Source organism: Topomyia yanbarensis, chromosome 2 (assembly GCF_030247195.1).
Source record: "Topomyia yanbarensis strain Yona2022 chromosome 2, ASM3024719v1, whole genome shotgun sequence".
Taxonomy (NCBI): Eukaryota; Metazoa; Arthropoda; class Insecta; order Diptera; family Culicidae; genus Topomyia; species Topomyia yanbarensis.
In genome coordinates this window covers 148,676,415-148,690,146 of record NC_080671.1, presented here as the reverse complement: position 1 = coordinate 148,690,146, position 13,732 = coordinate 148,676,415, and the positions used below count along the sequence as shown (strand labels likewise).

General features: G+C 48.3%; 1 protein-coding gene across 1 annotated transcript; it reads left to right on the top strand.

Annotated features, from left to right (window-relative positions):
• Positions 1 to 4,937: 4,937 nt before the first annotated feature.
• Positions 4,938 to 9,527, top strand: LOC131679837 (uncharacterized). Its single transcript, XM_058960587.1, has 3 exons — positions 4,938 to 4,981; positions 5,041 to 5,740; positions 6,123 to 9,527. Exons 1-3 carry the CDS (start codon positions 4,938 to 4,940, stop codon positions 9,525 to 9,527), a joined length of 4,149 nt encoding a protein of 1,382 aa, XP_058816570.1.
• The last annotated feature ends 4,205 nt before the right edge of the window (positions 9,528 to 13,732 follow it).

Genomic DNA, 13,732 nt, shown 5'->3' with positions numbered 1-13,732 from the left:
TTGACCAAAACAAGTTTTTTGACGTTTCCTTTTTGTGCATTTGCGAAGCGGCGCGTCGAGTTGCACGGTACACGGTAAAGTTGGAATACTCCTTTTATGAATACATTCCCGACAAACGTATTGTGGTTTTCACCTAAGAGAAGAGAAGACAATCGCGTAGCTAATTTGATCCAGTCCTAACCTCAATATTGAACCAGCTTCTGATTGGTCATTTTCCAGTCATGAGCGTTCATTATATTTACAATCGGGATGGAAAACAGTGCTGCTGAATCTATTCTGGCTATTTTTCATACACATCAACATTTCGTGCAAATTGAATAAAAGACCTGAATGGCGATATAGTTACGTGTATTGTTAAGAGAGACATGAATAAATATTTAATTTAATTTTTAAATGCAGCTAGCATTGTAAATTCTTGGTAGAGGTGCGATCTTTTAGGTACAATTATTTTCGGCAATTGTAAGAAGCATTCAAAGGGAATCTGGCAACGATGAACGCTTCTTGTCTTCAGATTTTCGGCAGGGCCAAGTCGAGAAAATTAAGAAGAGCAAGAAGCCTGTTGTCGTCTCTTCTCTTAGGTTTTCACTGGAAATTACCAAAAATAGCGAAAAAACAAGATAGCGATAAGATTGCGAAACCGCCATTTTTGAGATTTAACCTCTTCAATTCCGCAATGCTACAAAAATATAATTTGAACAAGGCAAAACTTAGGAGGATGCAAAGGAATCGAATTAGGAATCAAAAGGCACACTAAACAATAAATTAAATGGGTACCACGAAATTGTAACAAATAATTTCCAATTGTGCATGAACTATCAATTCATGGCCGTCCGATTCGTGTCCAACAGGGCCTATATATTGCTTGATGTTTGTTCTAAACTGGGCGGATGGAGCTAACAGGGCATATTTTCAATTCTTTTGCTATTTTGAATTGATTCCATCGCATGCTAATCTTCGGCGAAAAGCACACGGTGTCTTTTTTTAACAACTTTATGCAAAAAAAATCAGCATCTCTGAAACTTCAGGATATTAAAGAATGGGCTTTCCCCTTTCATTTGAAACCAAATTCAAAATAATCCGTCAGGGGGTATAGGTGACCATACGTCCTGGTTTCCCAGGACTTGTCCTGGTTTTGCGTGGACTGTCCTGGTGTCCTGGGAAGTCGAGGAAAATGCTTGATTTGTCCTGGTTTTTCTCCTGTAAGCCTAATATATTTCTATATTTATTCAGTCTTCGCTTTTCACTATGCTCCAGATCGCAGTTACGACCGACCGCAACCATAACTGCAATGTATACTCATCCTCAATCGGAATGCGACAAATAAAACTTACTACAGTCGAATCTCCCAATTGTACCTTCCGATGGTTTTTTAATCTCTTCTCTTAATCTTTAATCTCTCTTTGGTAAATCTGAAAAGACACATCGGCGTTTTGGTGCTTCTGCTTCTACTTGAGTTCTCTTGCTAGTGACTTTTTTCGTCTTACTCGAAATCCATTCCATAAAAAGAAAAATAGCAACTATCGTGGAATAATTTCATTGAGCGCTCTCTCGAGCTGGGGATCATGGAATTACTACAGGGTCGATACCAGTACCTAATCAGTCGCTCTGCTTGTTAACAGTACAGTGAATCAAACGAACGTTTCTACCTAAAGTCTGCTACCGTGCTAGTACTATAAACAAGCAAAGCAATCGAATAACAAAATTCGTCCCAAGCTAGTGTGAATAATAAAGCACCGTTACTTTCATCGGTGCGATATCGATCATTCATTTCAAGATGTTTGAAACGCAACAGCAAAATTAAACAGCAAATTTGCAAATGCAGTCTGAGACTAACGGAAGTCGTCGTTATACAAGCCCACCACACTCGTTACTGGTAACGTTTAAAACTTTGGCCATAACGGAAAGCTACGCTATAGAAGATAACATGCAATACGTCGTTGAGCATGCTAATGTTAGGACTAAGATACCCGTTTATATTGACAATGATAAGATTGATATGCGTCTGCACGATCTACACCTGGGTGCTATTAATAAATTTATTACAACCATCATGTCGGACTAAGTAACGGTGGAATCTTTTAAGTTTGAAGCCTGGAGAAAATTTTTCTAGGTATTTCCAACGGTGTTTGTTTCGTGAGAATGTGAGTGACGGAACCTATTCCTTCATATCTGAACTTTTAATTCAAAGCAAAACGCGTGACCAAATCTCAAATCACGTGGTGCACGTATGAAGGACAGACCCTTGCGTACCCTACGCTGTTACACAAGGTTACACAAGAATACACACTACGAGGAACCATGTACACAAACCTCTAACGAAGCAATATCAACTGCAAGCATACCCATCACACAGCCCTTCATCAACATCAACTAAATCATAAACCACCGGAGTTGCAGCTCAGGCACCAACGAATACTGGAACAACAGAACCTATGCACAATGTGAACGATCATTTTGATGCGCCTACTACTTCCCAATCAACTACCAGCACCACCAATAATAAAGTAAATAACAAAGAACACGGATAAGCGGTCGTGACTCGTAGGCCCCACAAACAACTCAAACCAGGTAATCGTGAAAGCCAATACAACATTAACAGCGAGGATAGCATGAACGAAAACGATAAACCGAGAGAAAGCGGACTAAGTGATCTACAAGCAACAATAGGCAATGAAGTAAATAGATCTTCAACAAGAAATAAGATCTTTACGCAAATCAGATCGTACCAATCACTCGGAGTGATCGGTTGAGTTTATCTTTTTCTCGTTCTGGCCCGTGATTGCCTGGAAAATAAGTGCTCGGCCTACGCCACCCGGATCTTTCTTTCAATCTCGGCCTCAGCCATCCGGCTCCAATCGTATTTCGCTACCCCAGCGATAGTTCACGCGAGTGCAGTGTTAATTCTCCCGATCAGTAGTGCGAATATCAAGTGCAGCGAAAGTCGCTTCCCTACGGGTCCGTCCCACCCCAAGGGGCCGCGGAGCCGCCAAAGGGTCACTCCCGACCCAATTTAGCAAAATTCCAAGCCTACTACGGCATTTCCGCGAGAAAATCGGACATCGAAAGTTGTACCAGGTAACAGGAGCGCAGACTCACAAGTAGGTAAACAACTCGCGCCTCCACCGAAACTTCAACTTCAAATCGATAAACGCGACCGCGCCTCCACCAAACCAAGTATTCAAACTAAGTGAAAAACTTGCGTCTCCACCAAATCGAATTTTCAAATCTAGTTAAAAACTTGCGCCCCCATTAAATTGCCGACCGTCGGCGATTTGTATGAGTGTGAAGCAGCGAACCCTCGAGTCGAACCGGTACTCGCGTGTGTAGTGACTTGTACGAGAGTTGTGTGACGAACCCCACCAACAATAACAAAATGCCGCGCCCCCCTCCCCCCGATTGGGGCGGGGAACCACCCCTTAGTCGATCTCTCCCCGGCTACATGAACTCCGGAGACATAATCGACCAACAGACCCTACTATTAAGGGCAATCGACGAGCCAGGAAACACGGAACAACGTCTCCCCGCCGATCCCTTCCTTATCCTGAAATCGGTACAGGCAGTGCTTGAGATTGACCCCAGAAACCTGGTGAGCGCAACAAAAGAGGCAAAGGGATACAGATACGTATTGAGAACCCGATCCAAGAAAACCTATATAGCACTACAGAAAATGAACCAGCTCATAGGCGGACAAAAGGTGGAGATCATCCCCCACCCAACACTCAACATAGTACAAGGCGTTATCTACGATCCCGACACAAAAGACGTGGAAGAAGCTAGACTTCTGGAAGAGCTGAAGACTCAGGGGGTCACGAACGTTCGGAGAATTACAAAAATGGTCGACAAAAAACCGACCAACACACCACTGGTTATCCTATCATTCTCTGGTTCCATCCTTCCGGAGCACGTGTATATTGGTCTACTGCGCACCAGTATTCGCCCGTACTACCCACTGCCGATGATGTGCTTCAAGTGCGGGCACTTCGGGCACGGCAGTCGTTTCTGCCCCAACCCCGCCGCCTGCCTGAACTGCAGCCAACAACACGAAACATCAAAGGAAAACCCCTGTGTCAACCCAAGCCTCTGTATCAACTGCGGACAAGGACACTCGACACGTAGCCGGGAGTGTCCCAAATTCATTGAGGAGGAAATGATCACCAAAGCAAAAATCGACAACAACATCACCTATCTCGAAGCCAGAGCCCTAATAACCAAACGATCGCAAATCCCAACCTATGCCAGTACCATCAAAGGAAACACCAAGGACGACGAAAAGGACACAATCATAGCCCAGCTACAAAAAGAACTAGCAACCCTGAAGGAAAGCAAAGCTCAAAGCGCGGAAGACAATAAAGACCAGGTAATCAATATTCTTAAGGAACACTGTGCCAAGCAGGCCAAACAGCTGCAAGCAGCCTCCGCCGAAATAGCCAAACTCCGACAAGCTGTAACCGAGCTCTACAAACATCAGTCCGCTCACCTCTCGGAGAACACCAACGAAAACGCTTTTACGGGAACGAAAGCCAAAAAGGGCAAGTTTATTGAACCAACCTCCGTAGCGGGTACTTCTATCGGCCCATTCAGCCTGTCCGAACCTAGAAGATCCAATCGCCAAAAAGAAAAAGACTCCCGAAAAAGTGGCACTGATAAATCCAGAAGCCCCAACTCCAAAGCAACTCCCGACATGACTCTGCTAACACCCAACAATGACTCCGCAATGTCTTGGTCCCGCTCCAGCTCAACAGTATCACTGAATAACCTAAATCAGGTACCCTCATCGGACCCTGACAACCCATTCACCATCTCGGAATAAACACAACAGCTCGCAAACGCCTAACCCGGCAGTCAGCAAACAACAAAAGCAATTAAATTCAACAGCCGAAACAAAACAAACAACCCTCCCGCGTCGACCCCGACCGGGGACGTTCCGGGTCCTCCCGATGCACCCCCGGCGGCTGTTGACGCGGGCCCGGGTTTTACCCAGGCAAGTACTTTTAGACTAAATGCAACAGCAAACAACCGACTGCCCCTAAACCCTTCCAGCCAACACCTACCAGACGGCACCCGGCCGTCAACCATCGATACCCTGAACTACAATCACTCGCCCGACACGCCAACACGATCAATAGCACACAAAGAACTCAACAACTTGGACTCCACCCCCAAAACCCTAGACCACAGCAACATCAACCGTTATCCCCGCCACCCAAGCCCTATAGCTGGATGCTCGTGGCACCCAGTACGGTTTCACTACGGGAACAGCGATTCGAACGAGCCGCAACGGAACATCAATACCTGTTCCACTAGTTCGTCAGCAGAATCCGTTTGTTTGGATTCACACCAGATCAGCAATAACAACAAAAACGCATACATAAAAAAAGCCCCCCTCCTCGCGCCGCCCCCGACTCGGGAGGTGCCGGAAACATCCGATGAGTCCCCGACGGTTGCCGGCGCGGGGAACCCGGGGCTTCCTCGGGTAAGCTGTACCAACCCCATAACCCGACCGGATCCATCTGTCGCACTCTTCTCCTCTACAGAGTTCCACGGTACAAAATCAGCCGCATCATTGCAGAACGCCAGCGTTACCAAAGAAAGCAACAGACTTCAATCCACCTACAACACAACTTGCTCATCGTGCACCAAAAAAGCCCACCTCCCCGCGCCGCCCCCGACTCGGGAAGTGCCGGAGACATCCGAAGAGTCCCCGACGGTTGCCGGCGCGGGGAACCCGGGTCCCTCCCGGGTAAGTTCCCACCATACTATAACTCACCAGATCCCAATTGCTGTCGCCTCTACCCTTTCCACAAAAGCACAAACAGGCCAAACGCTCCCTATAAGCAAAACACCGGCGGTCCCCCCACCGCCCGTTCTACCAACTTCGACAAGGCCCAGCAGCCGACCGGCGAGGAATCGTGGTCCCAACCATAGCTCTGACCCTCTACCCGTACGAACAAACTACACCTTGGCCATCCAGTGGAACACCAACGGCCTGAGAACAAACCTAGGTGACCTCCAACACATGATTGCTCGCTCAGCGCCCATCTGTCTCGCTATCCAAGAGACACACATAAAAGGTGACACGGATCCATCACCGTGGTTCGGGCACCGTTACACCTGGGATTCAGCTAAAGGATCGAACCAGAGCTGACCTTCCGTCCGAGCTGGTAAAACTGGACACCGACCTGATCGTCGTCGCCAGAAAGATCAATTTTCCCATAAAATGCACGGTGGCATCCATATACATCCCCCAAGAAGTAAAAGACGTCGGAAACAAATTGCGGAATCTGTTCAAGCAACTGCAGACCCCGTTCATACTAATGGGTGACTTCAACGCGCATCACACAGTGTGGGGATCAAAAAGGTGTTGCCATCGTGGCAACGCCATTATCGACGCAGTTGAAGATAGCGATGCCGTGACGCTAAACGATGGCAGTATAACCTTTCTCCGGGGCCGAGCCACATCCGCCATAGACTTAACTATATGCTCTAGCTCCATCGCCGGAGCCTGCGGATGGTCGGTCCTAGCCGACATCGGGAACAGTGATCATCTTCCTATCACAATCTCTCATGGTCGATTGCCCCCATTAACGTCGCGACGCCGCCGTTGGATCTACGATCGAGCGGATTGGCCCACCTACGAAGACAACATTTCGGACGCCCTCGATCGAGACCGCAATTACTCCCCAGAGGAACTTGTAGAAGTTATCACTCAGGCCGCAAAATCATGCATCCCGCGAACTAGCGGAGCACCGCCAAATCGGTCGGTTCACTGGTGGAACCCAGAAGTAGCGAAGGCAATTAAAGAACGACGAAAAGCTCTTCGAGCTCTTAAAAATACTCCCCCTGACCATCATCAATGGGATGAGCGATCGGCGGTTTTTCGACATTTTAGGAATCAGACCAGGCAAGCCATCGCGAAAGCCAAGGAGGCCAGCTGGACAGCCTTCCTGGGCGGGATAAGTTCCGATTCGTCGACCGCGGAACTGTGGAGAAGGGTAAATGCCCTTAGTGGCAAAAGAAGACAAAACGGTTTTGCACTATCGCTCAATGGTACCACGACAGTTGAACCTTCCGAAATTGCAAACGAAATCGGGAAGCACTTCGCATTGATCTCGGGGGACTCTTCCCTCCCACCCTCCTTTCTCAAAACGAAGACGGCCACAGAAGCTACTCCTACAATCTTCACGCCAGATGCGAGTCAAAATTACAACATACCTTTCTCCGGGGTGGAACTTGCCACTGCACTAAGCACAGCAAAAGGCAACTCTGCCGGATTCGACGACGTCGGTTATCCCCTGTTAAGACATCTACCTCCAGTTGCCAAGCGAGCGCTACTAGACGGATTCAACAGGATCTGGGGAGGCGAGCCTCTACCAGACAACTGGAGAACCGCCCTCATGATCCCCATCCCGAAGAAATGCGAAGGAACCAGAAGCCCGAATGACTTCCGACCCATCAGTCTTCTCCCCTGCATTGGGAAAACGATGGAAAAAATGGTGAACAGACGCCTGTTAACCCTCCTCGAGGAACAAGATCTTCTTGATCGTCGGCAGTTCGCTTTCCGAAAGGGACTCGGTACAAGTGTTCATTTAGGCTGCCTCGGCGAAACTTTAAGCGACGCCATAGCCAACGACCTTCATGCGGACATTGCCATCCTTGATCTCGCCAAGGCATACAACACGGTATGGCGCGAAGGAGTGCTTCGCCAGCTGCATCAATGGGGCATCCGCGGAAACCTCGGCTGCTTCATAAAACAATACCTTAGTGATCGAAGCTTCAGGGTGGGTATCGGAGGAAACCAATCGGACCTATTTTGGGAGGCAAACGGGGTACCCCAAGGATCGGCGCTGGCAGTTACACTATTCCTAGTCAGCATGAACTCCCTCTTTGCCACGCTCCCGAAAGGCATATTCGCATTCATCTACGCAGACGATGTGATTCTTGTAGCGATCGGGAAAACGACCGGCCGCACCAGATTGAAGCTGCAGGCTGCCGTAAACGCCGTTGGTCGGTGGGCCAACTCGGTCGGTTTCAGCATCTCCGCCCCAAAATGCGCTATTTCACACTGTTGCAACTCTTACCACTTAGCCACCGACCGGCCGGTCAAACTCGCTGGAACAGTAATACCATTCCGTAAAGAGCCAAAAATCCTTGGCGTGATAATCGACCGTAAGATGACTTTCCTTCCACACTTTCGACGGGTGAAAAAGGATTGCGAAAGCAGGAAACGTCTTGTCCGCACCATCAGCTCGAGACACCCAAGGTGGAATAGGCAAAGCGCACTTAACATCAGCCAGGCCCTCATCCACAGTCGTCTGTTCTATGGCCTTGAAATAACCAGTCGTAACTGGGAGGGTTTAATCGATACCCTCGCACCGCTGTATCACGGAGCAATCAGATCAGCCTCAAACCTTCTGCCAAGCACCCCCGCCGAAGCTGCCTGCGTCGAAACCGGCGTCCTTCCCTGTCGGTGGGCAGTGGCAGTAGCCGTTCTAAGACGAGCCATGGGGTTCCTAGAAAAAACATCGGATGATGAATGCCATCTACTACAGACAGCTAAGAGCATACACACCATGTTTGCCAATGCCCCTCTTCCCACAGTCGCCCAGCTACATCGGGTCAACAACCGCGCATGGCACGAGCGCGGCCCAAACATAGACATCAGTCTGGCTGTATCCACCAGAGCAGGAGATCCTCCCCGGGCTGCCAGAGCCAAATTCCTACAGATGGTCGATCAAAAATACTCAAACCATCTGCACATCTACACCGACGGCTCGAAACTTGGCGAGGCGGTGGGCGCGGGTGTGAGCGGAATCGGAGCGGGCCTTGCCCGTCGTCTACTCTCCGTGTGTTCCGTGTTCTCCGCGGAAGCCGCCGCCATCGTCATTGCGGTTACCAACAAACCTGAAGACACACCCACAGTGATCTTCTCCGATTCCCTCTCAGTCATCAAAGCGCTGGAATCAGGGGAATCCAAGCACCCCTATGTCCAAGCCATAGAACAATCCTGTGACTCATTAACTACCATATGCTGGGTACCCGGACACAGCGGAATCCGCGGTAACGAGGATGCTGACCACTTGGCCGCGCTCGGCCGACGCTCTCGCGCCCTGTTCTCTAATGAGGTACCGTCATCCGACATCATCAGGGAATTCAAGGCGAAGACCTCTGAGCACTTCATCACTCACTGGAGGACTCTCCGAGGCTACCCTCAAAAGGTAAAGGGAGACCTCGAAAAGTGGACAGACCGCGAAAACCGAGTCGAACAAAGAGCGCTATCCCGCCTCCGCGTGGGTCATACGAGGCTCACCCACGCCCACACCATTACCCGCGTCGATCCTCCAATATGTACATCTTGCAGCATTAAACTCACGGTGGAGCATCTACTAATAAACTACAGGGAGTTCGACAACCTACGACGACATCATAACTTGCCCTCCTCGATTCGAGAAACACTGGCAAACGACCCAGTGCACGAAGAGGCACTACTTGCCTTCCTGAAAGATGCCAATCTTTTCGAATCCATCTGAGACAGACCGCGAACCGGCCAACTCCACACCATCCTCTACTGCAACCACTACCACTACTGCTCAGCGGGCCCTCCGCCACACCCGGACCGGGTGCCGGGGAGGTTCTCCCGCGGCCCTTCTACAACCGCAATCCGTCAGACCAACTACTACCACCGCCCAGCGGGCCCTCCGCCACACCCGGACCGGGTGCTGGGGAGGTTCTCCCGCGGCCCTTCTACAATGGCAACCCGTCAGCCCAACTACTACCACCGCCCAGCGGGCCCTCCGCCACCGCCCGGACCGGGTGCTGGGGAGGTTTTCCCGCGGCTCTCCTACAACCGCAATCTGCCAGCCCAATTACTACCACCGTCCAGCGGGCCCTCCGCCACACTCGGACCGGGTGCTGGGGAGGTTCTCCCGCGGCCCTTCTACAACTGCAATCCGTCAGCACTATTACTACCACCGCCCTGCGGGCCCTTCGCCACACTCGGACCGGGTGCTGGGGAGGTTCTCCCGCGGCCCTTCTACAATGGCAACCCGTCAGCCCAACTACCACCACCGCCCAGCGGGCCCTCCGTCACCGCCCGGACCGGGTGCTGGGGAGGTTCTCCCGCGGCCCTTCTACAATGGCAACCCGTCAGCCCAACTACCACCACCGCCCAGCGGGCCCTCCGCCACACCCGGACCGGATGTTGGGGAGGTTCTCCCGCGGCCCTTCTACAACTGCAATCCGTCAGCACTATTACTACCACCGCCCTGCGGGCCCTCCGCCACACTTGGACCGGGTGCTGGGGAGGTTCTCTCGCGGCCCTTCTACAATGGCAACCCGTCAGCCCAACTACCACCACCGCCCAGTGGGCCCTCAGCCAGGCCCTTCTACAACCGCAATTCATCAGCCCAATTGCTATTAACGCCCAGTGGGGCCCTTCGCCACACCCGGACCGGGTGCTGAGGAGGTTCTCCCGCGGCCCTTCGACAGCGACAATCTGCCAACTCATCAATCAGGAACGCTCAACGGGCCTCCCGCCACATCTAAACCGGATGCTGGGGAGGTCTCTCGTCTAACCGCAAATAAACAAGTCACCCACCACCATCGTTCAGTGGGTCCACTGACATACCAAAACCGGGCGCTGGGGAGGCTCTCCCTCGGCCCTGGCAAGCTGCCTTCATTCCGGAGCTCAACACCTCATCAATTCAATAGCCAATTGATCTCAAAGAAGAAAAACTAAATCAGTGATATGTATTACAACTATCTCCTTTCTGACGGCGAATGACCCTGTGTGGTTAAAGCCCAATAAATAAATAATAATAATAATAATAATAATCTTTACGCAAAGTAACAAATCGCGTACACAAGATCCGATGGATATACATTAAAATTCGATATATTTATTTTTATTTACACATTGATAATATTAAAAAATCCGTACAGTAATGCATTGAGGCGTGTTAAATAAATGAAATAGTTAATGGACACTTAACATGCTTTCACGCCTGGAAGCTGAACAGCGACTAACATAACAGGGAGTATGGAATGTCGCGCTTAAACCAGTGCTGCGAAATTTCAAGATCAGTTACTTAATTCTGCTTATATTTACCCAAACCAAAAACCAAAGAAAATATAAATTCCTTCACCAACCAAAGCATTTATTTGTTTTTATGTGGACAATTTGAAGGTAGAAGCTGGCATCTTCTACATTTTCGAGCATAAGTGAACTGCATAATCCATATCTGCTGCACTTTTGTTCAATAATCCCTCTCATAGGTAGAATGGAAACAAAATTCAGTTTACTTCTGAAACCGAACATGTTCAGACCTGAATGCGCTGTGTCGGGAGAACGAATGACGAGGGAAACGAACCAAATATTTCATTCATCGTGACGAGTATGAATTGAATTTTATTTTCTTTTATGTTCACGCAGGGATGTCAATTTTTTTAACCTCATGCTCAAACTTATATTATTTACACCAAGCTATCCGCCAGTTTTCATATAACAATTATAACATATGTCATTGGAGATTGCCAGGCATAGCGCAAGGAAGCTACTTGGGATCGCTGATGTTTCTTATTTACGTCAATGTCGTGTTTTTAGTACTGAAAACTCCTCGCCGGTCCTGCACAGACCATCTCAGTATGAAACGTTTGTTGATGGTGGTGTAGCAAGAACAGCCTTTGTGTAAATCCGAAAAAGTTCTTGGTGTTCGAATTCCAATGGAAGGCTTTCTGGCAGAGCTCTTCCTCCCAGACTCCCGGAACTAACGGGGGGAAGCAGTACCCTTTCGACTATCCTGGTTTTTTACTCGTCTGATATGGTCACCCTAGGTATAGAGCAACTTTTTTTAAAGTTTTTTTTTTTCGTGAAAACATAGATTTTACAATGGAACTAGTTCATATTTCTGCCCCTAGATGGTGCTGTGGACATTCGAACAACACTAAAAGTGAGAATCTGATAGATAATATAATTGTCTACAACTTTGTTACCAACTAAAAACCGACTTGAAATTTTTCGGTAAAGTTGTTTAATATTTTAACGAATTCTTAGTCTAAGTTAGTTTCACAGAAGACCTAGTGGTTTGTCAATTCACAAGCACTTTTTTATTTGCCAAATAGTTTTGTTTAGTTCAACAGTGAATTCAGCGGAATTTGAGAGCTTGGAAAGCCTCATCTTTCAGCTGAAAATTATAATTCCCTGATACAGGGCATCATTAATATTTTTGAGATGAAAAGTAAGTGTTGACAAAACTATTATACAGGTCCCAAAGCCGTCTATCTGCAAGGACCATTGCAAGATACCTTGTACAATTTGGCTGCTTGGGCCCTCCAGCTGGGTATCGAGTTCTCCACGGAGACAAATGAGCTAATCGTATTTTCAAAGAAGCGTGAATCAGCGCAACTACAGCTTCAATTAATGGGTCAAACTGTTGCTCAGTTTTCAACTTTCAAATATATCAGGGTCTGATTCGACTCTAAAGGAACCTGGGGATGTCATATTAGGTATCTGAAACAGAAATGCCAAAAAAGGGTCAGCTTTCTCCGTATAATAACCGGAACATGGTGGGGTGCCCACCCAGGAGACCTGATTAGGCTATTCCAAACAAACGATATTGTCGGAGATGGAGTACGGGAGTTTCTGTTCCCACTCCGCTGCGAACATACATTTCATCAAACTAGAGCGAATCCAAGATTGTTGTTTGCGTATTGCTTTGGGTTGCATGCACTCGACACATACGATGAGTCTAGAAGTGCTGGCGGGCGTCCTTCCGCTGAAAAATCGATTTTGGGATTTCTCATATCGATTGCTCATTCGATGCGATATCTTGAACCCGTCAATAATTGCAAATTTCGAAATGCTTGTCGAGCTCAATTCTCAAACCCGGTTTATGTCTTTGTACTTCGAATACATGGAACAAAACATCAATCCTTATTAACATTATCCCAACCGTGTCAATCTCCCCCTGATTCATCTGTATTCTTCGACACATCCATGAAGGACGAGATTCGTGGAATCCCGGATCACATACGTCCGCAAGTGGTCCCAAGCACCTTTCATAGTAAATTTCGAGAAGTCGACTGCAATAAGATGTTTTACACCGACGGGTCAAGCCTCAACGGCTTCACTGGCTTCGGTATATTCAATCAAATCCATACCGCCTCATTCAAACTCAATGATCCTGCTTCAGTTTACGTCGCTGAATTTGCTGCTATTCAGTATACCCTTGGGATCATTGATACTTTGCCCACCGATCATTACTTTATTGTCTCGGATAGTCTCAGCACAATCGAATCTCTCCGTTCAATGAAACCTAGAAAGCACATTCCATATTTTCTGGGAAAATCTGGGAGGGCCTGCGTGCTTTGTCTATAAGATCGTACAAGATTACCTTAGTTTGGGTTCCCTCGCATTGCTCTATTCCAGGTAATGAAGAAGCGAACTCTTTAGCTAAGGCGGGCGCTTGAGAAGGTGACATATATAAAAGACCAATTTGCTTCAGCGAATTTTTCAGTATTACTCATCAAAAAAAACCTCGAAAGATGGCAAACTTCATGGAGCAATGGTGAACTAGGAAGGTGACGAAACCTTGGTTCAAGGGATGGATGTGGGATTTAATTCGTGTGATGTCTCGGCTCATCTCCGACGTATTCGGCTCGCCAATAGCGGTATCTGCACCTGTGGCAACGGTTATTACGATATTGAACATATTGTCTGAGCATGCACCGAGTACTG